This window comes from Schistocerca nitens, chromosome 12, assembly GCF_023898315.1.
Source record: "Schistocerca nitens isolate TAMUIC-IGC-003100 chromosome 12, iqSchNite1.1, whole genome shotgun sequence".
Taxonomy (NCBI): Eukaryota; Metazoa; Arthropoda; class Insecta; order Orthoptera; family Acrididae; genus Schistocerca; species Schistocerca nitens.
In genome coordinates this window covers 25,617,597-25,645,431 of record NC_064625.1, presented here as the reverse complement: position 1 = coordinate 25,645,431, position 27,835 = coordinate 25,617,597, and the positions used below count along the sequence as shown (strand labels likewise).

The 27,835-nt window shown below is 40.4% G+C and overlaps 1 protein-coding gene across 1 annotated transcript in view; it reads right to left on the bottom strand.

Annotated features, from left to right (window-relative positions):
• The window catches only part of LOC126215239 (F-box/LRR-repeat protein 17-like), a 75,438-nt gene that overhangs the window by 29,248 nt on the left and 18,355 nt on the right, over positions 1–27,835 (bottom strand). Inside the window, exons 3-5 of the mRNA XM_049941902.1 lie at positions 21,990–22,294; positions 17,524–17,709; positions 11,467–11,643 (exon numbers count right to left, since the gene is read on the bottom strand). Coding sequence (XP_049797859.1) covers positions 11,467–11,643; positions 17,524–17,709; positions 21,990–22,294 — 668 coding nt within the window. The remainder of the gene's footprint in view (positions 1–11,466; positions 11,644–17,523; positions 17,710–21,989; positions 22,295–27,835) is intronic.

The window sequence follows — 27,835 nt, the reverse complement described above, 5'->3', positions numbered from 1 at the left end:
ATCACATGGCAAATCATTATTTTTCACTTGAAAACTCATTGTAAAAATCACTCAATACACTGATAATTACAGCATAACTCTGAGCTCAATCAATAGTCACTAATAAAATATCACACATCCGTAAATAACCTCAGTTTCATTTGCAACTGCGATTACAACAAAATACGTTATGGCAATTGCACGCTCCCGGTCAGGTTCACTCTGACGTCAGCAGCACAGCTTGCTACTGCACGTACAGCTCGCGATCCCTACTGTGTGTTCTAGTATCCGTGGCTGCATCATTCCAGCTAAAACTCTATCCCAGAGTATCAACTGTTGTAGCAGAGTGCAACCGTCTCAGCAGTCCGTTACCAGATGTTTTGGGTGGCAAATCTAGAGAATTCAGATTTTGCACCGTTTTGCTCAGAGATATTGCCAAGGAGACTTCAACGGATACGTGACAGCCACTGGCCTTACCACATCAGAAATGTAACACCTGCTGTCTGAATTATACGTTTTTCTATGCAAACTTGATCCTGTTGTGTAGGCAGTGAAACTCATAGCATCACACTGGGAGCCGAATCCATATGTCAACGATAGTCACAACCCGACAACGTTCATTCTGCTCCGTGTGTCAGAGCAGGTACGAGGGTGAATCAAATACGAAGCAGAATTTGTTTTACACATCTTTTCGCAAAGACGTTGCGGCACTATCTCTGCACATTGTTGCTTTCATTTTCAGTGATTGTTGTCCACTGCTAGAACATTTCTTTAGTCAAAATCACGATGTCAGAGCAAGAGGTAAGTTATCTGTTATGTGAAGCCTTATAATTGAGTTTCTCACAACGTGGGGTGTAAAACAGTCCGAAATTTTGAAATAAGGTATTTCAGTGTCTCTGTTGTTCAGAAGTCCTGTGCTATGTTCCTTCGTACGAGCACGCTCCTCCGAAGGAACAGGCACTGCGGTTACTACAGCCGTTATGAAATATGTGAAATGTATTTGCAGTGCTGATAGGGGCAACTGTCACCTGTAGAAATGGTATGACAGAAATGAAAATTTGTGCTCGACTGGGACTCGAACCCGAATATCCCACTTATCGCGAGCTGTCGCCTTACCGTTAGGCTATCCGAGCACACTCCACTGTCAGACCCAAACTTTTGTATGTCGTCAACCGTGTGTCTATGACCTCCACTCTTATATTCATTACGTACCGTATTTACTTGAATCTAAGCCGCACTCGAATCTAAGCCGCACCTGAAAAATGAGACTCTAAATCAAGGAAAAATAATTTTCCCGAATCTAAGCCGCACCTGAAATTTGAGACTCTAAATTCAAGGGGAGAGAAAAGTTTTCGGCCGCCACCTCCAAATCGAAACAAAGTTGGTCCATTGTAATATGAGACACAATTTAGATCGAATGAATGACGGTACAGCTACAGTAGTTTGGTTCCAGTCGTAAGCTTAGCAGTTTACCAGGTAGCCATTGCTATGCGTCAGGTGCTCCGTCTGTTATTTATACAGGTACCCTTCCTTTTTTCACGTGCTTCGTCTGGTTTGAATTGATTGCTCATTTTTCTTTGATCTGATAAGTGCCGTTCTCTTTGTTATAGGTGTTTACGTCACTCTAAGCTGAAAATGCATTACTGTACTGTGTCATGCATTGTCTGTCGCATTCTGATAATGAGTGTTAACGGCCATTCGCCGCTCGCGGCATGGCTTGCTTTTGTGCGCGCTACCGCCGCTTACTATTAAAAAAAGAGAGGAATTGTCTCATAAGCGACATAATGGCAAGAGACTGCTGTTTGTTCTTGCTTACATTGCTGCTTTCTTTGATAATGATCAACCAGAACCAAATAATAGACGGCGAATGATAGAAGATGTTCTGAACGAGAGTTTATCGAAAATTTTTCTCCGTTTGAAAATCTTTGCAGACGCCTCTTTAGTACATGACATTCTGCACAGTAATTAGTCATCTTAGATTTAAAAATCTAGTCAATTGCCGTGCTTCATTTCTGACCGTATCACTAACAGGCATAAGAATAATACGAATATAAACATGACACGAATTGTTTATTCTTCCGCGTTTGCTATTGTCTCACTCTAGTTTCGTAGTTTATAAGCCAGGCAGGATTTAAATGAGATAGCAGCAAACACGAAAGAATACATGGCAAAATGATTATATTCGTATTATTCTTATGGTGAAGAGAATACTGCATGTGATTCACAATTCATAAAAGTTCCTATCAGCAACCATCTCTTCTCACAGGTAGGAAAAAATTCAGAACGTAGAGTTGGCCATATTGACAAACATCCCAAAGTCTTGCCAGTCGGATTTTCGTAGTACATTGAAATGCTGCTACATTCGAAGATGAACAATACGGAATTTGTATTTACTTCATTGGATAATGTTTGAAAATGCAGTGGTCGAAACTCGGGGCGGAGAAACGAGCTCGTCGTCCACCTTTTTTTTTTTTTTTTTTTATTTATTTACTGATGCAGAGGTTTTGGTGCCAGTATTTATCTTTGTGCCTGCAAAGCATGCCTGTGCAGCGCTACATATATTCGACGGCAGAAGTTAGTTGTGGCGGCACCTACCAACATTTTTCAGAACTTCCGCTTACTTTGCACTCGATTCTAAGCCGCAGGTGGTTTTTTGGATTACGAAAACCGGAAAAAAAGTGCGGCTTAGATTCGAGTAAATACGGTATATTCCTGTACAGGGGAACATCGGTTTGAGTCCCAGTCTGGCGCAAATTTTTACTGTCGTCATGCCACTATACAGCAGACGGTTTCCCATATTCCAAACTGAGAGTACATTTCATGTATTTCATAACAGCTGTAGTCACCAGTGTACCTGTTTCTTCTGACGTGGGCGCACATTCGAGGGAACATCGCATCACACTTCTGAACAACACAGGCACTGCAATACTGTGTTAATTCACCAAAACCAGGTAAGTGACTTTCAATTAAAATGTCTCCACTCTATGGGAATACACGTAACGAATATACAAGTACAGATGGTCAACACACGGTTGACAACATATGGAAGTTTTGGGCCGGCCACAGAGTGTGCTCGTGCAGCCTAAAGGTTAGGCAACCGCTTGCGATAAGCGGGAAATCGGGGTTCGTGTCCCGGTCCGGCAGGAATTTTCATTATCGTCAATCGACTGTACAACTGACGCTTGTCCAAACAACTGCGAATACATTTCATGAAATTTTGGAACAGCTTGAGGCACAGTTCAGGGACAACACTCTGAGAAAGACTCAAGTGTACGCATGGCACAAACAGCCTTTACAAGGACAACACACAGTCGAGATTGCAGCTCACTGACACCAACTGGGGACCAGCATAAGTGAGGAGAATATTCACATCCTTAGTTAGCTTACTGAAGACAGTCACCAAATAACAGTCACTAAAATTGCTACTCAAGTTGGCGTAAGCTACGATCATTACTGACAAAGTGTCCACAAGACGGGTGCCTCGTCTCTTCATCGCAGAGCGTAATCATCATCTCGAAGTATGCAAATGGCTACGGACATGCTGTGAAACCGAAGGGGAACATTTTTTGCAACAGATTGTGACCTGTGATGAATCATGGGTGCACCATTGCACCCTGAAATTGTAAAAAAAAGACACCCACACACAATGGCAAAAAAACGGACAAATCCATAAAAGCCAAAAACTGCCTCTCACCACAGAAGATCCTCACAATAGTCTTTTTTTTTAATTTTAAAGGAGTTCTCACTGATTTTCTCCAAAAATATTATACTGTGAACAGTGCATACAATTGCCAACTTTTGGAGCAAACAAAACATGTCAGGAAAGATTTGCCTTTCCCGTGCTTTGTGGCAAAACTCAGCTCGACACATTTGCCCAGTCGACAAAAAATTCAGGAATTATTGTGGATCTCACTAGAACATCCTCCCTAAAGTCTGGACTTATTGCCCTATGATTTTCATTTGTTCGGTCGGAGAACACAGATCGTACGACGATGGGGCTGTCTAACTGTTTCTGCGCACGTGGCTGCTGTCACAGCCACGTTCGGTTTATGAAAAAGGATAGAGAAACTGCCTATCTACTGGGAAAAGTGTGTTTTCTATTCAGGAGACTATAGGGAAAAAGTAAGCTCACGTATCGGAATTTTACTGTAGCCTAAATAAAATAATAAAAAATAATTCCAGTTTACAAACTGTTCAAAAGAATTAGGGGAACACGTCTCAATGTCCTGTATGTTAAATCCATTTTGTTACAGGTGGCACTTGTGGTCTTATTGCATGGCTCGAGATCTTTGCTTTCAATGTAGCTGACGATTTGAACTGTTTACCCCACGTAAGGTGTGTTACACATTACAGCATCAGGTGACACCTCAAAAGGAAGCGAGTGCCGCTGCCCAAGAGTTTACTAGTGAGATACATGCACGGTAGTTGTCAGTTTTTGATGCCTTATTCAATCGAGAACATGCAGTATGATATCTTAAAGCAGAGCAAGTTGTAAGAGTGGTCTCTTAGATGCAGAAAGGATTGATTTTCGGTTGGATTGCTGTAGATGCCAATGCCTCTCCATGTGTCACCCACAGGTTGTAGACCTACTCCAGGGAGACAGGTCAGTAGAAAGGCGAGTGGAGAAGGTTGCCAACACATTACAGCCCCACACAAAGACTGATATCTGGTCACCTCTGCATTGTCCTGTCATACAGTACTGTACGACGATCTCAGAAAGGACATTGGAGCCACTGTGCCCGATCAGACAGTAACGAACAAGTTACGAGAAAGTGCCGTACGATCTAGAGTTCCTGTTCGAGTATCCCAACTGACACAAAATATCACAGCTGGCCTTCAGTTGTGCCGTTCCCACATCCACTGGCAAACTGTGTTATTCGCAGACAAATCCGTATACCGTCTGACCCAAGGTGACGGCCGCATGTGTGTGTGTGGAGACCCGTGGTGAGCGGTACCCGCAAAATGTTGCCCAGGATACCGAGTGATTTCCAGTGTTCTGTAATGTCACAGGGAGACTCCAGCGTCGACAGCCGTACAGATCTCGTCGTCCTAGAAGGTCACCTTACAGCCAGACAGTACATCGAACACGTCCTGTCGGACCGTGTGACGGCTGCTGCACACGACGGTGGCCCTGAATTTCGTCTAATGCGAGGGCTCACGTGGTGAATGTCAGCAGGAATGTTTTGGGAAGCCCGGACACTGAAGTAACAGACTGGCCAGCGTCGAGTCCACACTTAATCCCACAGTGCCTATGTGGGACAGGCTCGACAGACGTGTTTGCGATTGTCTTGTCCTTCCACAGAATTTCCACAAACTCTCGTGGGCTCTCACTGAAGAATGGGAACGGATACCACAGGGTGACTTCTGTAGACTTATAAGAAGAACGTCGCGTAGGTGTCGGGCAGACGGGGCATACACGTCATCGAAGCTGTAGAGTCCGACGTAAAGCACCCGGGACACTGGGACAAATGACTGTTTCACTCTCTTTTCGACACCTGTCCGACATTTCAGATCTTTTTGTGTAAACAATTCTACATTTACATATCTACATATATATACTCTGCTAGCCACCAAGCAGTGTGTGGCGGAGAGCACAATTCACGCCAAAGTCATATTTCACCCCCCCTCCGTTCCACTCGGGCATCGCACGAGGTAAAAATGAATGTCCGAATGCCTCAGTACAAGCTCCAATTTCCCTTATCTTTGAACGGTGATCATTAAGCGATTTGAAAGTTGGTGGTAATAATATACGGTCTACATCCTCGGTGAAGATCGGATTTTGTACTCTTACATTAATGGGGATTTTTGTCATGTTATACACAGTAGGTTACACTTACTAATATTGAGAGGTAACTGCCAGTCATTACACCACACATTTATTTTCTGCAAATCCTGATTGATTCATTCACAACTTTCGTGTGGTACTACTTTCCTGTAGACTACAGCATCATCGGCGAACAGTCTAATGCCGCTGTCAGTACCGTCAACCAGATCGTTTACATAAATCGTAAAAAGCAGCGGACCTATTATGCTGCACTGGGGCACACCTGAAGTTACGCTTGTTTCAGTTGTAGTCACCCCATACAGGATGACATACTGCTCTCTATCTGTTACAATTGAGGATTTAATGACTATTTGTTTGTACTTAATTTGTGAACGGCAAAGGTATAATTCGGTAACGTACCGAGTCCTCAATTACCGCTCAATGGAGAATGGCAGATGCCCAGTTCACCCCCTCACATCTGTCGTGTGCTCCAGGCAGAAGTGGGACTCATCTGAAGAGATGAGCACGAGCCACTCCCGTGTCCAGTGCTGCCATTTTGTGCCGAGTCGAGGGATGCTGCGAGATCAATTAGCGATAGCAGTATCGCTACAATTTTTTGTTTTTAAATTTATTTTTTTTTCCTCTAAAAATGAGTTTGGTGGGATGTTGTGGCTTCCTTAAGATTTGTATCATCTTTCAATGAGGAACAGTTTTGAGAATAAATATTGGCCAATGCATTAAATCATAACTGAAATTTGAGCTACTATCGTGTAATTGTGCCTTGTAACTGTTAATTGCTGGTAAAAAGTAAACAAACTAAACTATACAGTTCGAGAGATCTTTTCAAGTACCTAACATGTATGCCACGGTCCAGTGGCTTTACACGAGTGCACGGTTATCCCTAGCACTGCCCCCCCCCCCCACCCCTCCTACCCAGGCCAAATTCCTACTCACGTGTCAGCCCACTTTGTATTCCCCCTAAACTCCAACAGCATTGCAGAGGCTCTCCCATCGAATGAAACGGGGGATCCTGCCTCAAACACATGCATAGGTTCTTTAATCAAACGAAAGTCTACGGTTCCACAGACATTTTCAAGTTTTGAGCATCTACGATGTATATATCCGTACTGTAGTCACAAATGAAAATCTGTCATCGAGTAACATGCGTAACATATAATACCTCAATCGATATTCAGAACGGAATAAAAAATTCAGACACATTACTCATCAGAGAACCCTCGTACGACACTTCGTGGAATCTGAAGTTTGTCGCATGCCGCCTTCACAGTGTTACGCTTTTAATGGCCACCAGTATATTTCCATTTAATGTCACAACTTACCACTTCTCAATACGGCTTCAGTCCACCACATACACTCCCTTTGTAAGAAAGTTCCATGAGACGATTTGTTATTTCTGAGTTTGCAATACTCAAAAGGAACAAACTTTCCTCTTTTTTTCCTTTTTACCTGGTATGTGTGCGTCTTTGTAATGACCTAGGCCGTGTTTCTGCGGAAACTGATAAGTTGGCAGAGCCGCGCTTAGCAACGCACTGTTCGGGTTGTCGGTGCATTTGTTTCAATGACGCAATGCACACCAATGCCAATTGTGAGCAAAGAATGAACACAAAGCTCTGTATTAAGCTCAGGAAAACCCTTACTGAAACTCGCACAGTGATTAAGTGAGCACACACAGGAGTGGCACTTTCGAGAAGTCACGTTTTCGAGTGGCGCTAAAGGTTCTGCGAGGGCCTCTGCTCTCACTACGAGACGGCCTCAGAGCTGGTCGTCCATCTACAGCACAGACCGATGCAAATGCGGAGTGTGTAAGGCAGTTATTGCGAGAAGACTGTCACGTAACTGTGTGTGCAACGTAAGAAGAACTTAATTTGAATCGTGATGTGTGTCACGAGATATTAGGCGAAGATTTAGGGAAGCGGAAACTCGACGCAAAACTCGTCCCTCACGTACCGACAGACGATCGGAAAGAGGAAAGGCGAATAATTTCTGCTAAACTACTGGACAGAGCCAGACGTGATCCCAGATTTCTGTCAGAGATTATTGTCGGGAACAAAAGTCTGTGCTACCAGTACGACCCTCAAACGAAATGGCAAAGTGTCGAACGGTGGAGTCCCGGATCACCAGCCCCAAATGACGACCGTCGAGGACAGAGGTGCGTCGATCACATTCTTTGATAGTAAATGGTCAGTTCACCATTAGTACGAACCTCCGGAGCAAACGGTGAAGCAAATTTCCTTACATCGAAGTCTCGAAATGTTGCAACGAGCAATTCGACGTCGCCGCCCCAATTTGTGGCGTTCTCTGGACCGGTTCTTCTTACTGCACGACAAAGCAGACACCGTACTGCATCATTTGTTAATTAGTATCTGGCCAGACATTCCGTCATTGCATCCCACATCTGCCATATTTGGCCGACCTCACGCCTTGCGATTTTCTCTCGTTTCTGTAAGTGAAAAGGCGACCGAAAGGAAAGCGGTATCGAGATATCGCAGACATCCGACGAGCGGTGATAAATGAGGTTACTAGCTTTGTAGTTAGAAATTTCCTTGTTTCCTTCCAAGACGTCTCCAGAAATGTTGGCAACTGTGTATAGACAGCCAAGAGGACTACTTTGTTAGGAGCTAAGATCACTACTTGGTAAGTGGAATTTTCTATTTTTTTAAAAATCATTCCTCGAACTTTTCTGACAAAGCGAGTACGAGTGACTCAAATAATTGTCAACTGCCTCACAAGTTATAGTTTCATTCCTCACAAGGAGAGGTCCCCAAGGGTGGGACTGACTTTCTGAAACCTCTTATATGTCTGTGTAAGTTAGCGTTCCAGGTATCACATCCTGCAGCCATTCACCCTGGGGGACCCTCATTTGTAAGTAACGAGTGGGAAAAAAGAAAAAAAAAATTAAAATCTGAGCTTCACATGATGATCTACAGCCTTAACAATAGTGCTAGTACACAGACTGATGGCACAGTGTGATGCCTGAAGTACTTTCCACACTCACACAAGCCTGTGGATCCAAATCTCATCATGTGCTTTGATACTTCTTATTTTTTAATTTTTATTGAAATGTTTTGCTCATTTGTTTATTAAAATTAATTGTTTTAAAAGTTTTCTTTTTACTTCTAATCCCTTGTCATAGCATTTTTATTACTATATTAACTTTTGATTTGCTCTAATTTTTTCTTCCTTTCATCCTTCTTTCATTTGGAATCTTTGCCCATGTCATTTTAATATAATTATGTATTACCTTTGATATAATTTCTTCTGTCCTATCTTCCTATATTTTTGTCCATATTATTCCATTCATTATTTCTATTTCTCGTTTTGCTTGAACTTTGTTTTCCTTTCAGTCCTTTGTTTTATCCGCATTTAGTCCACAGCGCAACAAGAATTTGTGTTTTATATATTTGTATTATGATTACCATCCAAAAAAATACACATCTTGTAACGAAAAATATACTTCTGACACCACTGCACATCAATATAAATAAATTAATTAACCGAACAATCAGTTTAATAAGCCACAGCTGCAAAATACTAACGCGAATTCTTTACAGATGAATGGAAAAACTAGTAGACGCCGACCTTGGAGAAGATCAGTTAGGATTCCGTAGAAATACTGGAACACGTGAGTCAATACTGACCCTATGGCTTATCATAGAAGCTAGATTAAGGAAAGGCAAACCTACGTTTCTAGCATTTCTAGACTTAGAGAAAGCTTTTGACAATGTTGACTGGAATACTCTCTTTCAAATTCTGAAGGTGGCAGGGGTAAAATATAGGCTATTTACAATTTGTATAGAAACCAAATGGCAAAGAGTTGAGGGGCATGAAAGGGAAGCAGTGGTTGAGAAGGGAGTGAGACAGGGTTGTAGCCTCTCCCCGATGTTATTCAATCTGTATTTGAGCAAGCAGTGAAGGAAACAAAAGAAAAATTCGGCGTAGGTATTAAAATCCATGGAGAAGAAATAAAAACTTTGAGGTTCGCCGATGACATTGTAATTCTGTCAGAGACAGCAAAGGACTTGGAAGAGCAGTTGAATGGAACGGATAGTGTTTTGAAGGAAGGGATAAGATGAACACCAACAAAAGCAAAACGAGGATAATGGAATGTAGTCGAATTAAGTCGGGTGATGTTGAGGGTATTAGATTAAGAAATGAGACACTAAGTAGGAAAGGAGTTTTGCTATTTGGGGAGCAAAATAACTGATGATGGTAGAAGTACAGAGGATATAAAATGTAGACTGGCAATGGCAAGGAAAGCGTTTCTGAAGAAAAGAAAAGAAATTTGTTAACATCAAGTATTGATTTAAGTATCAGGAAGTCATTTCTGAAAGTATTTGTATGGAGTGTAGCCATGTATGGAAGAGAAACGTGTACGATAAATAGTTTAGGCAAGAAGAGAATAGAAGCTTTTGAAATGAGGTGCTATAGAAGAATGCTGAAGATTAGATGGGTAGATCACATAACTAACTAGGAGGTGTTGAATAGGATTGGGGAGAAGAGAAGTTTGTGGCACAACTTGACTAGAAGAAGGGATCGGTTGGTAGGACATGTTCTGAGGCATCAAGGGATCACAAATTTAGCATTGGAGGGCAGCGTGGATGGTAAAAATCGTAGAGGAAGACCAAGAGATGAATACACCAAGCAGATTCAGAAGGATGTAGGTTGCAGAAGGTACTGGGAGATGAAGAAGCTTGCACAGGATAGAGTAGCATCGAGAGCTGCATCTAACCAGTCTCAGGACTGAAGACCACAACACAACAACAACAACAACAACAACAACAACAACAACAACGTCTCTTGGTTTTTACTAATAGATTGCCATTTTCAAATAATAAATAAAAATAATTAAATTCACATGCACATTCATTCCAAATGGAAAAAGAACGAAACAACGAAAAAAATGAAAGAAAATGAAATAGTTAAAAGAATGGTTAAAATGACATGACAAATTATTAGAAATAAAAATTACATTTAAACTAGTTAACTGAATAAAACCATAATAAAAATAATTTTGATACAAATTTAAAAATAATAAGAAAATTATAGTATCTGACAAGATTTGAACCTACAAACTTCTGCACAGGAGGAGTGTAGCTTAACCATTACATTATTCCACTGGCCTGTATCGTATTGCTATATTTAAGGCTGTAGAGTCTAGAGCATCACACAAAATTACAATTTTTTTTGTCTGTTACAATATTGTGATAAGAAAAGTTGCCACACGCCATACAGCGGAAATGCAGAGTTGCAGATAGGCACAACAAAAAAAACAGTCACAAATAAAGCTTTCGGCCAGTAAGGCCTTCATCAAAAACAGATGACACACACGCACGCAAATGTTGATACTGTAAGCATGCGTGCGCAGGCGGTCGTGTGTGTGCGCGCGCGTGTGTTTTTTTGATGAAGGCCTTACTGGCCAAAAGCTTTATTTGTGACGGTATTTTTTGTTGTGCCTATCTGTGACTCCACATCTCCGCCATATGGTGAGTAGCAACTTTCCTTTTCCTAATGTTGTTATGTTCCATCCTGGATTTTCCATTGTTTGATTTTTGTCTATTACTTACAAATGAGGATCCGTCAGGGGGAATTCTGCAGAATGTGATATCTGGCACCCTACCTACATCACAGTTTCAAAATCCTTGGAATGTCTCTCGTCAGTTACTCAGTCTGCACTACATTGTGAAGTCAACAACACTACTTACATTTCAAGATGTTTAAGGCGGTAGACCTGAGAGAAGGCTGCATCAGACAGTTTATCAGCTCCTCTGATATTGAGTTCCCTTAAAACAGGGCACCCACGGCTGATGGCAATTACTGTGTCGTCGTCCAAGCCGTATGAAAATTCTAGATCCAGCAGCCTCAATTTTGGTAGACCAGTCCTGCAAAACACAATCAATTACATAGTTTATGCTGTGGAAAATTATTTATCTTCATAACAGGAAAAATTAGAGACAGCAATATGATACAATCTGCTAACAATCTCATGCCATATCCTACCCAACAATTGTCATGACTTTGGCATTCTAAGTGGGTGCCTTCCGGAAGTAATTCTTGCGAAAGGAATTAGGTCACAACACCACTATGTTTTTTTCGTTTTGTTTTGTTTTGGAAATACTGTATCTAGGTCACAGAACATGATGTAGTATCCGAATATAAGATTTAATTTTGACCGGTTTTAAATACACTTGACCGATCACAAATTGTGAACACTAAAGATGTTGGTATGATAGTTATACTTAATTCCACAGTCCTGTGTAAATGACGCTATCTCACAAACGAACTCTAAGTTAGCAAAGTTGTGTAAGCATTTTAAAAATACTTGTGTTGTAGATGTAAGCAGTTTTGGACGAGAATTATTTACAAGACATGGTATGCACCTTAACAGATCAGGAAAAAAAGCATTAGGTACCCTCTTAAAAACAAAAATATTGGAAGAAGTCCACAAATGTACCCCAAAGTTGGAACCAATCGCACTTGAATGGCTCCAACCATCAAGTCAGACTCGGTTTCAAACTCAAATGTTTCAGGAAATTGTTAGTAATGAACGTACTGTGTCTGTAGCTACAGATAATTTTTTAGGCAAAATTTTAGATCTGTCTCTAATTCCAAAGAAATGACGATTTTTCACCAAAATGTGGGAGGACTTGGTAATAAAGTAAATGACATACTGTTCTGTTAGAGGAACCACAAGGAATAAAAGATACTGATGTGTTATGTTTTAGTGAACATCACGTGAAAGATATTGAAAGGTTACAGCTAAGTGGTTACTGTCAGGCAGCGCATTACTCTAGAACCATCATGGAAAAAGGTGGAGTTGTAATTTATGTAAAAAACAACATATCTTACAATGCATTAGATTTAAAGAGCCATTGTATAGAGCAACAAATTGAAGTATGTGGTGTTGAGATTACTGTAAATGACTTCACGGCTGTAGTGTTAGCACTGTATAGATCTTCCTCAGGGAATTTGAATGTATTTCTTAAGCACTTAGATTCTTTATTATCCATACTGTACTCAAAGTCCAAGAACTTGATAATTACTGGTGACTTTAATGTTGATTTCCTAAATGAGAGCAATAGTAAAGCTGATTTAGTACATTTAATGGAGTCTTATAATCTGATGGCAATAGTAGATTTCCCAACTAGGGTTACTGTTAACAGTAAAAGTCTGATAGATAATATATTTATAGATAAGTCTAAATGCAATGAGATCACTGTACATCCAATACTTGGCCTTTCTGATCATGGTGGTCAATTGCTTAGGCACAATTACATCAGTGTGTGCAACAGTTCCAAGCATTCTTGGAAATCTTTTAGGATAATAAATGAACAGGGCCTTAAAAAATTCAATGATAGCCTAAAAGAGATAGACTGGAGCCGAGTTTATAGGGAAACAGATGTAAACAAAAAGTACAATTCATTTTTAAATGAATTCATGTCTGTATTTGAGTCCATCTTTCCCAAAAAAAGTAGTTAGAAATAGTCATATAGGCAATGCCAAGAAGTCTTGGATCACTACAGGGATAATAACATCTTGTAGAACAAAGAGGATGTTATACAGTTCTCTCAGGACTTGTAATGATCCAAAGAAACGACAACACTACAAACTTTACTGTAGCATTCTCAAGAAGGTTATAAATAAATCTAAAAGTATGTGCATAAAATCAGAAATTGAAAGCTCAGAAAATAAAATTAAAACTATATGGAATGTAATAAAGAGGGAAACTGGCAGGACAACAGGGAACATGACTCAGGTAGAGATTAAAACAGGGGACAGTATCATAAAGAAACCTGAGTTGGTTGCAGAAATATTTAATAACCACTTTTTGAGAGCAGCAGAGAAGACAGGCTGTAATGGTTCTATGGAAGAATCATTGTCCCTCCTACAGAAAGCTATTAGCAACAGAATCCCACAGTTATCCTTATCTCCAGTTACTGTAAGCGAAGTCATAAGAGTAATTAGATCATTAAAAAATAAAAATTCTGCTGGTGTGGACAATATTTCTAGTAAAATACTGAAACACTGTTATAAATTTGTTAGTCCCGTCTTATGCAACATATACAATGCATCCCTACAAGATGGGATTGTCCCTGACAGACTTAAGTTGGCTGTAGTGATTCCTCTCTTTAAAAAAGGGGATAAAAGCATTGTTACAAACTATCGCCCAATATCCCTATTAACTACCTTCTCGAAAATTTTAGAAAAACTCATGCACAGGAGGATTGTAGACCATCTCAACTTCCACAGTATCTTAAGCAAAAATCAGTTTGGTTTTCGTGCCGGTCTTTGTACTGAACAGGCAATATTCTCTTTCAGCAACCAAGCTTTGGAAGCCATTAACAAAAAAATGTCTCCAGTGGGTATTTTTTGTGATCTTACGAAAGCCTTTGACTGTGTAAACCACCAAATTCTTTGGAAAAAGGCAGAATACTATGGTTTAGGTGGTACTGTTGGCTTGTGGCTACAATCATATCTACAGGATCGGAAGCAGACTGTAATGCTAAATGGCTCTTCTGGAGAACGTGCCTCGTCTGAATGGGGCACGATAACGTGTGGTGTGCCTCAAGGCTCCGTTTTGGGCCCACTGCTTTTCCTCATCTTTATTAATGATCTTCCTCTTTGTTCTGAGACAAACAGCAAATTTACCCTGTTTGCCGATGATACCACAATTCTAATTGACGATTTGATTGATCATGATCTTGAAAAAACTACAAATACTGTTTTTAATGACATCTTAAATTGGTTCTCCTCAAATGGTCTCTCACTCAATGCAGATAAAACTCATTATATGAGGTTCCACACATCACAAAGTAATCCCGATGAAATTGACAAAATGTAGAGATCAACCAATACAGAAAGTTGAAGACACAAAATTCCTGGGTGCTCACATAGACAGTAAATGTAATTGGTCAGTTCACATTCTTCATCTATGTAAAAAACTTAGCTCGGCAACATTTGCATTACGGGTAATTTCTTCAGTGGCTGAAGTTGACACTATTAAGGTTGCCTACTTTGGCTACTTCCACTCATTGATGTCATATGCTATCATATTCTGGGGGAACCAACCACTTGCAAAAAAAGTTTTCACCATCCAAAAAAAAGCAATCAGAATAACGTGTGGGGTCCATCAAAGACACACTTGCAGGACTTGTTTCGGAAGATAGGTATCCTAACAACTGCCTCACAGTATATTTTTTCCTTGCTGACCTTTGTGTGCAAAAATTATTCCATCTACCAAGACAACAGTAAATTCCATGGTTATAACACCAGAAACAAAAACAATCTACATTTAGAAATGAAACGTCTCACTCTGGTACAAAAAGGAGTTTACTACTCCAGCATTAAGCTGTTCAATGCTCTACCACTACATATCAAATGTGTTCATACAGAACTGCCAAAATTTAAACAAGTTCTCAAAGATTACCTGACAGAGAAATCTTATTATACTGTGGATGAATACCTGAAAGAAAATGTATACCATCACTAAACTTATTGTGTCTAGAAGTAGTTCAATTCATTTTATTGTGCATTTGGGCATTAGCACACTTTTTGTAACAACAGATTGGCTGTACATGTATTACTCTTGTAGGCCTAATATCTGATTTAACTTTGTGCTCTTATCTTTAACCTTTATTTGAAACTCCTTTTTCTGTCAAATGGTAGTTATGTTATCTAGCTGACATTGTATCTGTTACCGTATTTATAGTATGTCTTACTTAAACTATGTACAATTTGCCATTGAATTGCCCTTGTATTTATTGTAAGTTTAAATTGAAACCTGTACAATTTGACACGTTCCATATCCTTGTGATTGACTCACTAACTGGATCTACGGAACAAGAAATAAATAAATAAATAAATAAATAAATAAATAACCTGTGTGGAAAGAAAAGCAGCCTGATGATAAGGTCAGAGCAGGGTAGGTAATATTTAATCAAGCAGAATTTTCCACACAGTTGCAGGTCAAAATGCACTTATGAACTTGCAGCATGCTGCAGGTGAAGAATAGGTCTGCAACTTGACTTATAATTGAAATACATGGTTGTAGCTTTGTCATAAGTTGACAAGTATCTTTTTTTATTTCTTGATGGTGACTGGTTTTAGATAAATGTATCCATTTTCAAATCATCCGTGCTGCAAGTGTGTTAAATACAGGTGGTAGCCCATGTACAGAAACTGTGCCTGCAGTAATAAAAGCAATATATGGCTGATTTAGCAACAAATTACACCACATATGACTGTACTTGTACTGATATGTTACTCCAGAACAAACACTATCAAAGTACTGGATGGATGCCTGGGTTTTCTTACTCGGTCTCGAAAGTCGCTGGCCATTTAGTTCTCAATTACAGCTAATATGTTTCAGGAGGCAGTAGCTACTACTTGCCAACAGCTGGAAAATAATCAGCTGAAGGTACATGATATTCAAATCACTTTAATTATGTAGCTGGACGCCCCAAAAATTTTAATTCATTTCATTCTCAATAGACTACACGCTGAGGCGATGAAAGTAATGGGCTAGTGATATGCACATATACAGGTATTGGTAGTACTGCATACTCAAGGTATAAAAGGGCAGTGCATTTGTGTTCACACGATTTATGTGAAGAAGTTTCCAATGTGATTACGGCCGCACGATGAGAGACGAGTGTTAACGGACTTTGAATGTGGAATGGTAGTTGGAGACAGATGTAGGGGATATTCAATTTCAGAAATTGTTAGGGAATTCAGTATTTTGAGATCCACAGTGTCGAGAATGCCGAAATACCAAGTTGCAGACATTGCTTCACACCACGGACAATGCTGTGGCTGACCGAGAAGTGGCATTTGTGTAGAATTGTTAGTCCTCACACACAAGCAAGAACACGTCAAATAACTGTACAAATTGACACGAGACATACGACGAACGTATCCGTCGAGTCAGTGCGGTGAAGTTTTTTACGTTAATAGGCTAAAGCAGTAGATGACCGACGCGAGTACCTTCAATAACAGAATGACACAGCCTGCAGCGTCTCTGTGGGCTCGTGACCGTACGGGTCTGGGACTTAGACGATTAGGACACCGTGGCCCAGTTAGGTGAGTTCTGATTTCAGTTGTGGGAGCTGACGGTAGACCCCACGGAGCCACAGATCCGAGTGCAATCTGATACTGGCTCCATAATGGCGTTAACTGTCTGGGTCATCCGGGCCAAAGGAACAGATCGTCAATTGGAAATGATTATTTTCAGCTACTTTGAGACCATTTGCAGCCATTCGTGGACTTTGTGTTCCAAAATAATGATTTCATGTCAACGGGCCACGACTGTTCGCAATCGGTCTGAAGAACACTTTGAACAGTTTGAGCAAATGGTGTAGTCAGCCACATTGTAAGACACGAATTCCATTGAAATTTAATAGGATGTAATCGAGAGGTCAGTTTGTGCACATAACCCCGCATCGACAACACTCTCGCAATTGTTAACGGCTGTAGAGGCAGCAAGGTTCAATATTTCTGCAGGGGGCTTCCGACGACACGTCGAGTCCGTGCCACGTCGAGTTCCCTTACTGAGCCGGGCAAAAGTAGGTCAGACACAAAATCAAGAGGTATCCCACGACTTTCGTCACCTCAGTGTGTATTAATGATGCTGTAGGAGGCGACACCTACTACTTGCCACAGCGCGGCATTTCGACCACTTTAATTAGCTGGAAGCTCCAGAAATTTTCCGTTCTCAGTAGACTATATATTCACGTAAAATAGTGTGCGTTCTACATGTAACTTACTCAAATGCCAGATGACCTACACCAGGTGGTAGAGGGTCAATGATCTGCATCTTGAGTTCCCGCAAGTTCTTCAGGTTTCCCAGTGCAGTAAATGCCTCGCTCGCCTCGTCGCGGACTGTGTCAAACTCGTAAAGTTGCAGCCGTTCCAAGCAGTTGGCGCAGACTGTCAGCAGTGGCAGGACATATCTGGGTAACAACAGGAGTGGGTCTTATGAAAATATTTCCCTCCTGCCACAGTCTAGAACTCAAAAATGTACCTCTTATTGTAACAATAAATTAAGAATAATTATCTTGTAATTACTGTAACATTACCATTTCAAATGTGACTACAGTGTCATTTGCTACCGAAATATGGGATCGTAATTATTAAAATTTATTAACTCTTGTCAGAAGTACACCTGTCCAGAACAATTTTATTACATTATTATTCACGGTATCTGCCTGGTGCAAGTGGTGACACTACTACGAAGATATTATTGACAGATCTTCACATCCGTTACTCTGACTACCATTCTTACATATACCTCCATCAGCACATTATTAAATTAACTGTAAAGGATTTAATAGATAACAATCACGGATCACAAAATGTATTACTGAACTAGCTGTACCTGCTCATTAGCTGTTGCTCAGTCTACTTAAAAAAAAAACATGTTTCTAATATGTACAGAAACTTTATGTACATCCTAATCGTCTCTACCCTGCATCTGTCCATCTTTCCCTCCCCCTTTCTTTGTCCATCTCATCCTCTTTTTCCCCCTCTCTATCCATAACTACTCCTCCCCATTTTCTGTGTCCCCCCCCCCTCCCTGACCCATCTATCTCTCTCTCTCTCTCTCTCTCTCTCTCTCTCACTGACCTCAAGCCTTGCTGCTTCCTATTGCAAATTCTGATTCTGTAATAGTATACTAATCCTAAACCAATAAGACATAAATATAACTTTCCTGTTAGCTAAAATCGTTTCATCGTATATATAAAAAATTACAAAGCAATTAATGAAGAACGTTTGTTACTTAACAATTCTGAACAAACCAACATTTACTTTTCGTAACATTTCCCCTTTTATTGCTTGTACATTACATATATACCAGATGTCATTCCAGTAGGTATATAAGAACACTCGAGTCTTTTAAGAAATGAACATCTACGTTTGCACTTATACAGAAAATGCAGATGTTCCTAATTGCAAATCGCTGAAAGTTTTTGACCGAATGCTTTAAAATTTTCACACAATGTTGCACTGGAATAGACATATGTTTTTATATGCTTAATTCTTTTAGTATATGTAATATATAACTTTCTGTAAACTTAACAATAGGGAAATGTTGTTACAACAAATATCAAAAAGTTTTACACATACAATTTTCAAAGATACACTATTATGAAAGAATGAATATTTACATTTTTATTTATATAGATCACTGGAATTGTTCCCCCTTCAACAGTTGATTCAACCAACACTTTACATTAAGAAAAATCCCATATGCAACACCACATAATTAACTCCTTCATACTGAAGCTTCAGATACAATGCAAACACAGTCTGAGTAATTCAAATGAACAAACAAGGATGGTTTGATAAGCCTGGTAAATTTGCACGAAAGAACGGAACATTTTTGTTGAGCCTTCACGGTAGGTAAACGCGAGTATTCCAAGGATTGCATGCACAATTTCAACAATGTAAAGCATACAGTTGACGGTTGACAGCCATGTGAATTGGTAAGTATGTCAACTCCATTCGCCCAATTGAGGTCACTGCCAAGGAAACCATTGACAAAATCCACAATATAATGCAAGACCACCAAGTAAAAAATGCACAAGGTTGCCGAGACTCTAGGCACGGAGAATTGGTTATTAAGAGCGCATGTGCGAGGTGGGTGCTGTGACTGCTCACAGTCTACAAAAAGCAAATCGGGCAAAATACTTCAACACGGTGTCAGGTTACGTTTAATCGCAATCTGCAACACTTTTTGTGTCAATCTGTGACGAAACCTGGAACCACCATTACACAACCAAGTGAGAAAGACAAAACAATGGATGAAGGCTTGTGAAAGTGCACTGAAGAAGGGATAGACCATTTCGTCAGTGGGAGAAGGCAGAAACACAACGTTACCCTATTACACTTCATTGTCAGATTGTCAAACTTGCGTAAGCTGGAAAAAAAAGGAGAGAGACTGACGTAAATAAGTGGTCCTTCACTAGAAGAATGCACCATCGCACACATAAGTGACAACAATGGCGAAACTGCACAAATTGGGCTTTCAAATGGTTCTTCATCCACCCTATGCACCAGATGTAGCCCCTCGTGGCTTCCTCCTGTTCCCTAAGTTGTAACTTCCGTTTGCTAGGAAGAAAATTTCCAGCAAATGAGGAAGTGATTGTTGCAGTCAAAGAGTATTTTGCGGAGTCTGACAGGACCTGCTTTACTGACGGAAGGAAAAAGCTGGAGGATAGCTGGACAAAGTGTATAACCCTCAAAGGAGGTTATGTCGAGGACTAAGGCAAGTTATTAACGAAACAAACATTTTTTTCCTTACTTATCGATACAACCTTGCATTTGAGACAGTGAAATTTTATTCTGTTTATAGCAAAACTGTGCCAAATCTACACTACTGGTCATTAAATTTACTACACCAAGAAGAAATGCAGGTGATAAACGGGTATTCATTGGACAAATATATTATACTAGAACTGACATGTGATTACATTTTCACGCAATTTGGGTGCATAGATCCTGAGAAATCAGTACCCAGGACAACCACCTCTGGCCGTAATAACAGCCTTGACACGCCTGGGCATTGAGTTGAACAGAGCTTGGATGGCATGTACAAGTACAGCTGCCCATGCAGCTTCAACACGATACCACAGTTCAACAAGAGTAGTGACTGGCGTATTGTGACGAGCCAGTTGCTTGGACACCAATGACCAGACGTTTTCAATTGGTGAGAGATCTGGAAAATGTGCCGGCTGTCGTACATTTTCTGTATCCAGAAAGGCCTGTACAGGACCTGCAAGATGCGGTCGTGCATTATCCTGCTGAAATGTAGGGTTTCGCAGGGATCGAATCAAGGGTAGAGCCACGGGTCGTAACATCTGAAATGTAACGTCCACTGTTCAAAGTGCCGCCAATGTGAAGAAGAGGTGACCGAGACGTGTAACCAGTGGCACCCCATACCATCACGCCAGGTGATACGCCAGTATGGCGATAACGAATACACGATTACAATGTGCATTCACCGCGATGTAGCCAAACATGGATGCGACCATCATGATGCTGTAAACAGAACCTGGACTCATCCGAAAAAAATGACGTTTTGCCATTTGTGCACCCAGGTTCGTCATCGAGTACACCATCGCAGGCGCTCCTACCTGTGATGCAGCATCGAGGGTAACTGCAGCCACAGTCTCCGAGCTGATAGAATACACGTACCAATCATTAGAGTGACTCATGAATTTGAGTAGAACACAACTGTACATATGAAATACACCACAAAGGCTTAACATTACAATCAAGATTACAACATATTTCTTTTGTCACAAAACCATCTTGTCTCGTTTTCATTATTGGAGAGTGGTTGCTCCCCGACAGTCAAGCTGCCGCCAAACTGTGATGCCAAAACATGAAACAGGTGATGCAGTTTCTCGTTACACCTGGTCATTTTCTCCTATTCCATACCTCCCATTTAATGTCTGTACATACGAAAACAAACACCAGTGCACAGTATACGTTCCGCAACTTACTCCCTACTTAATATTATTCTGTCACGATCATCTTTCCTTGTACTAAACAAATGGTATGAAATGTCGTTTGCCTGAGCAGCACATAACACAGCAATGTGTTTTGCACCATCTACAAGTTCCACATTCAAAGTATTAATTCCAGACTGTGGCCATAATCGTGCCGCAAACCATTTTACACGAATCGCCTGAGAACGAACTACAGCTCCATCCTTTTATACCCTGCATGTGTGATACTACTGTCATCTGTTTATGTGCGTACCACTATTCCGTGACTTTTGTCACCTCGGTGTAGGTGATTACATACTAAAGTATAGTTTGTCACAGGCAGTCACAAGTCGAAACACAGAGTACGAGGAAACAATGAGGATGACAACAGTTTTCAATAGGGCATAAGAGGCAGTAACAGTGGAACTGGCTCCCTATGTTCCTCACAATGTCAAAGAACAGCAAAAGAAAAAAGTCTCGCATCTTTCTGACCTGACTACGCATATAAGGGTTAAAGGTGCGATAGCGGTAATCTGAAGTCTCCTTTACATTTAGTATTTAACGATTACCTACACATAAATGATGAAGGAATATGCTGAATGTTGAATTACTGCAAAAGAAATTCACAGGATATATTATGTAGTGTGAAGATACCGAATGCACGTAAAGCACACTCGTCAACCGCACACAGTGACAATTAAAAGTTAGACAGTGATACGATGAGATGTAACAGCACTCACCTTCTTCCATCCATCAACCACTTTATGCATACAGACTTTAGAGTGTTCCTCTTGCCATCGAGGAAGTGCCTCAGGTCATCCGTATTGAGAGTCGCGTATCCGAAGTCGACCTCGGCCAGCCTCGGGCATCCGTCGCCCAAAGGTCGCAGCACAGGAGTGCCCCCCGCGTAGTATACTTTCAGAACCAGTACGCGGAGGTGCTCTAGACGTGACACTGCCTCCCAATGTTCCTTGGACTTCAGTATTAGATTGGACAGGGTCAGCGTGTGTATCCTGGAGCACTTCTCGACCAAGTTCTTCAGAACCTGCAACCGAAAAACAGTTTCCCCACTTTAGAGACGCCTCCGAACGGAGGAACGCGAGAGCTCGAGAGAAAGTAAGAACCACTACTGGTTCCTCAAACAGATTCTGTGTGTCTTTTCTGAAGCATAGAATCAATTTGGAGCAACAAAGTTGCACAGCAGTCTGTCAGTTGGCACACTACAGCACACAAAAGTAACGCAAGCAAAGCACCCGTATCACCCACAGCCACCAGACTAACTTCCTGTCAGGCAGGATACACTTTGAACCCATTTCAGTCTCGTCCGGCATATAAAGAGCTTTTTCTCACTGTAAATGTCACAGCTGATATCTCTGTGGAATCTGAGCAAATGATCTGCTTGAATGACTTACATTTTGGGACAAACAAACTCAATACTTTTTTTGTGAACTGATTACATACCATCCCACTAACAACATGCACATTAGAACAAAATGTTTACTCAGAAAAAGTTCAATACAGAAGAAGGGCAGAAACTTACCTGAAACTTCCACTTACAAAATGTTGCAATGCAATTTTCAGCCTGTATGTATCCCACGAGAACGTGGTTATTTTGCCAATGTTCATAATGGGTATCAGTACTAAGCAAAGAAGGGAAAACTGAAAGGTGAAATGGGTATATAGAAGGTCTATACCAGGGAGATGAAGGCAATATCATAGAAATGGAAGACTATTTAGATGAGGATGAGGTCCACGATATGACGACGTGAGAACTTGACAGAGCACTGAAAATCGAAACAAAGCCCAGGGAGTAGACAACATTCTGCCAGAACTATTTGCAGCTTTGGGCGAGTCAGCCATGACAAAACTTTTCCATCTGGTATGAAAGATGAATGATACAGGCAAAATATCATCAGATTTCAAGAAGAATGTAATAATTACAATTCCAAAGAAAGCAGTTGCTGACAGATGTGAAAATCACAGACCCATCAGTTTAATAAGTCACAGTTACGAAATATTAACACAAATTCACAGAAGAATGGAAAAACTGGTAGGAGCCGACCTTGGGAAGATCACTTTAGATTTTAGAGAAATGCAGGAACACGTGAGGCAATACTGGCCCTACAACTTATCTTCAACATAGGCAAACCTATGTTTATAGCATTTATAGACTTAGAAAAAGTCTTTTGACAATATTGACTAGAATACTCTCTTTGAAATTCTGAAGGTTATACAGGGAGTAAAAGGCTATTTACAACTTGAATAGAAGCCAGATGGCAGTAATAGAGATGAGGGGCATAAAGGGGAAGCAGTGGTTGAGAAATGAGTGAGACAGGACTGTAGCCTATCCCCGATGTTACTCGACCTGTACATTGAGCAAGCAGTAAACCAAACCAAAGAAAAATTTGGAGGAGGAATTAAACTTCAGGGAGAAGAAATAAAAACCTTGAGATTGCCGATGATAATGTAATTCTATCAGAGACAGTGACTGAATGGAACAGACAGTGTTCTGAAATGAGATATAAGATGTACATAAAAAAAAAGCAAGGGAACGTAGTCAAATCAGATGATGCTGAGAGAATTAGATTACAAAATGAGGCTCTGAAAGTGGTCAACAGGCTTTGCTATTTGGGAAGCAAAACTACTGATGGTTGACGTAGAGAGGATCGAAAATGTCGACTCGTAATGGCAAGGACAGCATTTCTGAAAAAGAGAAACATGTTACCACTGAATATAGACTTAAGTATTACGAAGTCTTGCCTGAAGGTATTTGTCTGGGGTGTAACCATGTATGGAAATGAAACATGAACTATATATAAAAAGTTTATACAAGATGAGAGTAGAAATGTGCTGCTACAGAAGAATGATTAAGATTAAATGGGTAGATCATATCATTAGTGAGAAGGCACTGAATAAAATTGGGAAGACAAGAAATTTGTGGCACAACTTGACAGAAAGAAGAGATTGTTTGATAGGGCACTTTTTAAGACATCAAGAGATCACTAGTTTAGTTATGGAGACAAGAGTGTGTGTGTGTGTGTGTGTGTGTGTGTGTGTGTGTGTGTGTGTGTGTGTGTGTGTGTGTGTGTGTTGGGGGGGGGGGGTTGTAGAAGGAGTGAGGGAGACCAAGAAATGAACACAGTAAGCAGATTCACAATGATGTAGGTTGAGTTACTCAGAAATGAAGAGGCATGCACAGGATTGAGTAGCATGGAAAGCTGCATTAAACCATTCTTTGAACTGAAAACAACAACAACAACAACAACAACCACCACCACCACCACCACCACCACCACCACCACCACCACCACCACCACTTCTTTGGATATGTTTACTTTCACTCTCAACGATCTCATCAATATGATCACTATACAAAAGAAACAATGTCACAATCCTCTATAATCATGTAGCACAATGGCTGCACCAATTGTTGCTTTGAACACTGTAAGTGACTGTTACAATGCACTACATTTGAATAGGTACCTCATTGTAGCACCACATGTGTCTGTCTGGCAATAGTATTGGTGTTTTCACACAAAAGGCACTGGCATTTCAAAAGAAATACATAAAATGGTGGTTGCAGGCGCAAACGACTGGTACGCAAATGGTTCAGTCACTTCAGCTTTATTTCTACACCTCTGCGCCTTATCGTGAGTCCATCACGTATCCTATCACATATTGTATTGCCTCAGTGACAACTGCGTCAGACCACTGTAAATGACGTCCGGAACCAGATTTTTGCCTTTCTCAAAAATTCTTTGTCAAATGTTTGCCAAAAGCAGTCACCCTGCATTCTTGATTTTACTGTCAACAATCTCTCCAATTTTTCATTACCAGTAAGTAGGTGATCTAAACTGTGTTCTTGTTTTAGTTACCTGACTAAATATCCTCTTACATGCAGAATTATTGTGAGGAACTGTTCAAGTACCTTACATAATATGAAGTAATCTGCCAAATTTTGAGCTTCCATCACTACTTCACAAGCAGCAGTGCAGTATTTTCAAACACATGAAAAGAATTTCTCACCACCACCACCACCACCACCACACTTGAGACAACCACAAAGGATCAAATCACTATCACCCCTCTGGTTTCTTATGCTGTGATAATCAACCTCAAAAAGTGGACAGGATTTTACCACTGAAGATTGTACAACTTTACACATCAAATTTTGCAATGTCCAGCACCCGATCTTGCAGTAAATGGATGGAACACACACTTTAATGCAAATTTATATTTACTTTGTCAAATGTAGGTAAAACATCTAACAAAAACAAATGTAAAGCCTTACGTAAATTGTGGACATAAAAATCCTTTTTTCATGAGCCAAATTGTAATTGAGGAATGCTTCAATTCTCTTCTGTTCCCATTTTCCCACAGTCCACGATATACTGCCGTATCTGTGCGCTCCAAATGCACACTGAATTGGAAATTTCTTCCACGAATGAAACCCTATTTTTCATACTAGTAGACTTCCCTGGGCCAGGAGTACCTTTTCTTCCAGTGCTACTCTGCTTTTTATGACGACCTGGATCTGTCCATCGTGGGTTATTTTGCTGCTAGGTAGTAGAAATCCTTAAATTCATCAACTTTGTGTTCTCCAGTTCTGTAGTTAAGTTTCTTGGTATTCTCCTTTCTTCTACATCTTATTACTTTTGTCTTTCCTCATTAATTCTCAATTCATATCCTGTGCTCATTAGACCATTCATTCCATTCAACAGATCCTGTAATGTCCATCTTTTCAGAGATGGTTGTGGGACTCAGCTGTTTTATACAGGATGTCAAATCAAACACCTTTCAGCCGTCTAGTTTCCAAACTTATTTTATATGGCTACCAGTTTCGGCAACTTACTACGCCATCTTCAGACCCCTGGCCAACGTGTAGGAAGTTTCTACCTCTGTTCTGGTCAAAACAGGGGCCAGCAACACTGGTATTAATAGATTTATGCTTGCTGTAATGATCAATTCAACCATCATCTGCCAACTTTTAAACAGTCGACATAGTAAACTGATGAAACTGGCAGCCAAATAAAATAAGTTTGGAAACCAGACAGCTGAAAGGTGTTTGATTTGACATCCTGATCCTGTAATTCTTGTTCACTTCCACAGAGGATAACAATGTCACCATCAATTCTTATCATTGAAGTCCCTGCACCTCCAATTTTAAATCCCTTCTTGAATCTTTCTTTTATTTCTGTCAATGCTTCTTCGACATGTAACTTGAACAGCAGGGGCGAAATACAACATCCCTGTTTTACACCCTTTTTAATATGAGCACTTCCTTTTTGCTCTTCCGGTCTTATTCTTCCCTTTTTGTTCTTGTACATACTGTATACTGTAGCTTACCCCCACTTTTCTCAGAGTTTTGGACACCTTGCACCATTTTACGCTGTCAAACACTTGTTACAGGTTGACAAATCCTATGAATGTGTCTTTCTTCCATTGTCAACCACAAAGTCAGAACTGCATCTCTGGTGCCTTTACCTTTCCTAAAGCCAAACTGTCACCTAACAGATCCTCAACTTTCTTTTCCCATCTACTGTACATTATTCTTGCCAGCAGTATGGTTGCACGAGATGTTAAGCTATTGTGTGATAATTCTCATACTTTTCAGCTTTTGCTGATTTTCAGCAGAAAGTCTGATGGCCTATCAGCAGTCTCATACATTCTACACACCATTTTGTTGCCATTTTCCCCCATGGTTTTAGAATTTCCAATGGAATTTATCCATCCCTTCTGCTTTATTTGATCTTAAAGTCATCCAAAGCTCTTTTAAGATCGTAATACCAGATTCCCTGTCTCTTCCTTGTCAACTCCTGTTTCTTTTTCCATCATGTAATGACTTAAGCCCTTCCCCTCACAGAGGCCTTCAATGTACTCTTTCCACATATAAATTCTCTCCTCTACTTTTAACATTGGAATTATCATTGCACTCTTAATGTTACGGGCCTTGCTTTTAATTTTGCCAAGCTTTGTTTTAAATTTTCTATATGCTGAGCTAGTGCAATTATTTATTTTTTAATTTCTTCACATTTTTATGCAGTCATTTATTTCACCTTAGTTTCTCTGCACTTTCTACGAGGGTTGGAACTTTAATAGTGGCAACTAATTATTTACAGCTTGTAAAAAATAGGTACGTGTTTGAAAGATCTACTGACCTTCAAAGCAGTCACCAGCATTGTGTATAACCCGTTCCTAGCGATGTGGGAGTCGTAGGATACTCTTAGCAGTGCCAGTTGTGTTGACAGTTCGAGCGGCACAGTCTATTGCCCGACGAATTTGTAGCAGTTCTGAAGCGAATGCCGTGAATTGTTTCTTTCAGTTTAGAAATAGAGTTGAACTCACGAGGGCTTAAGTCAGGGGAGTGCAGTAGGTGGTATAGCACTTAGCAGCCCCATCAGTCAAACAAATCAGTACCAGTTTGCACTGTGCGTGCTTGAGCATTGCCCTGCAAAATGATGGTCAGGTCCTGCAGAAAGTGTCATCACTTCTTTCTCTATGCTGTTCATTTTTGGAACACGACGTACGACCAGCTTAGAGATTCTTCCTGGATAGTCTCTTTAAACTTCAGTCTTCTCTTCATTAC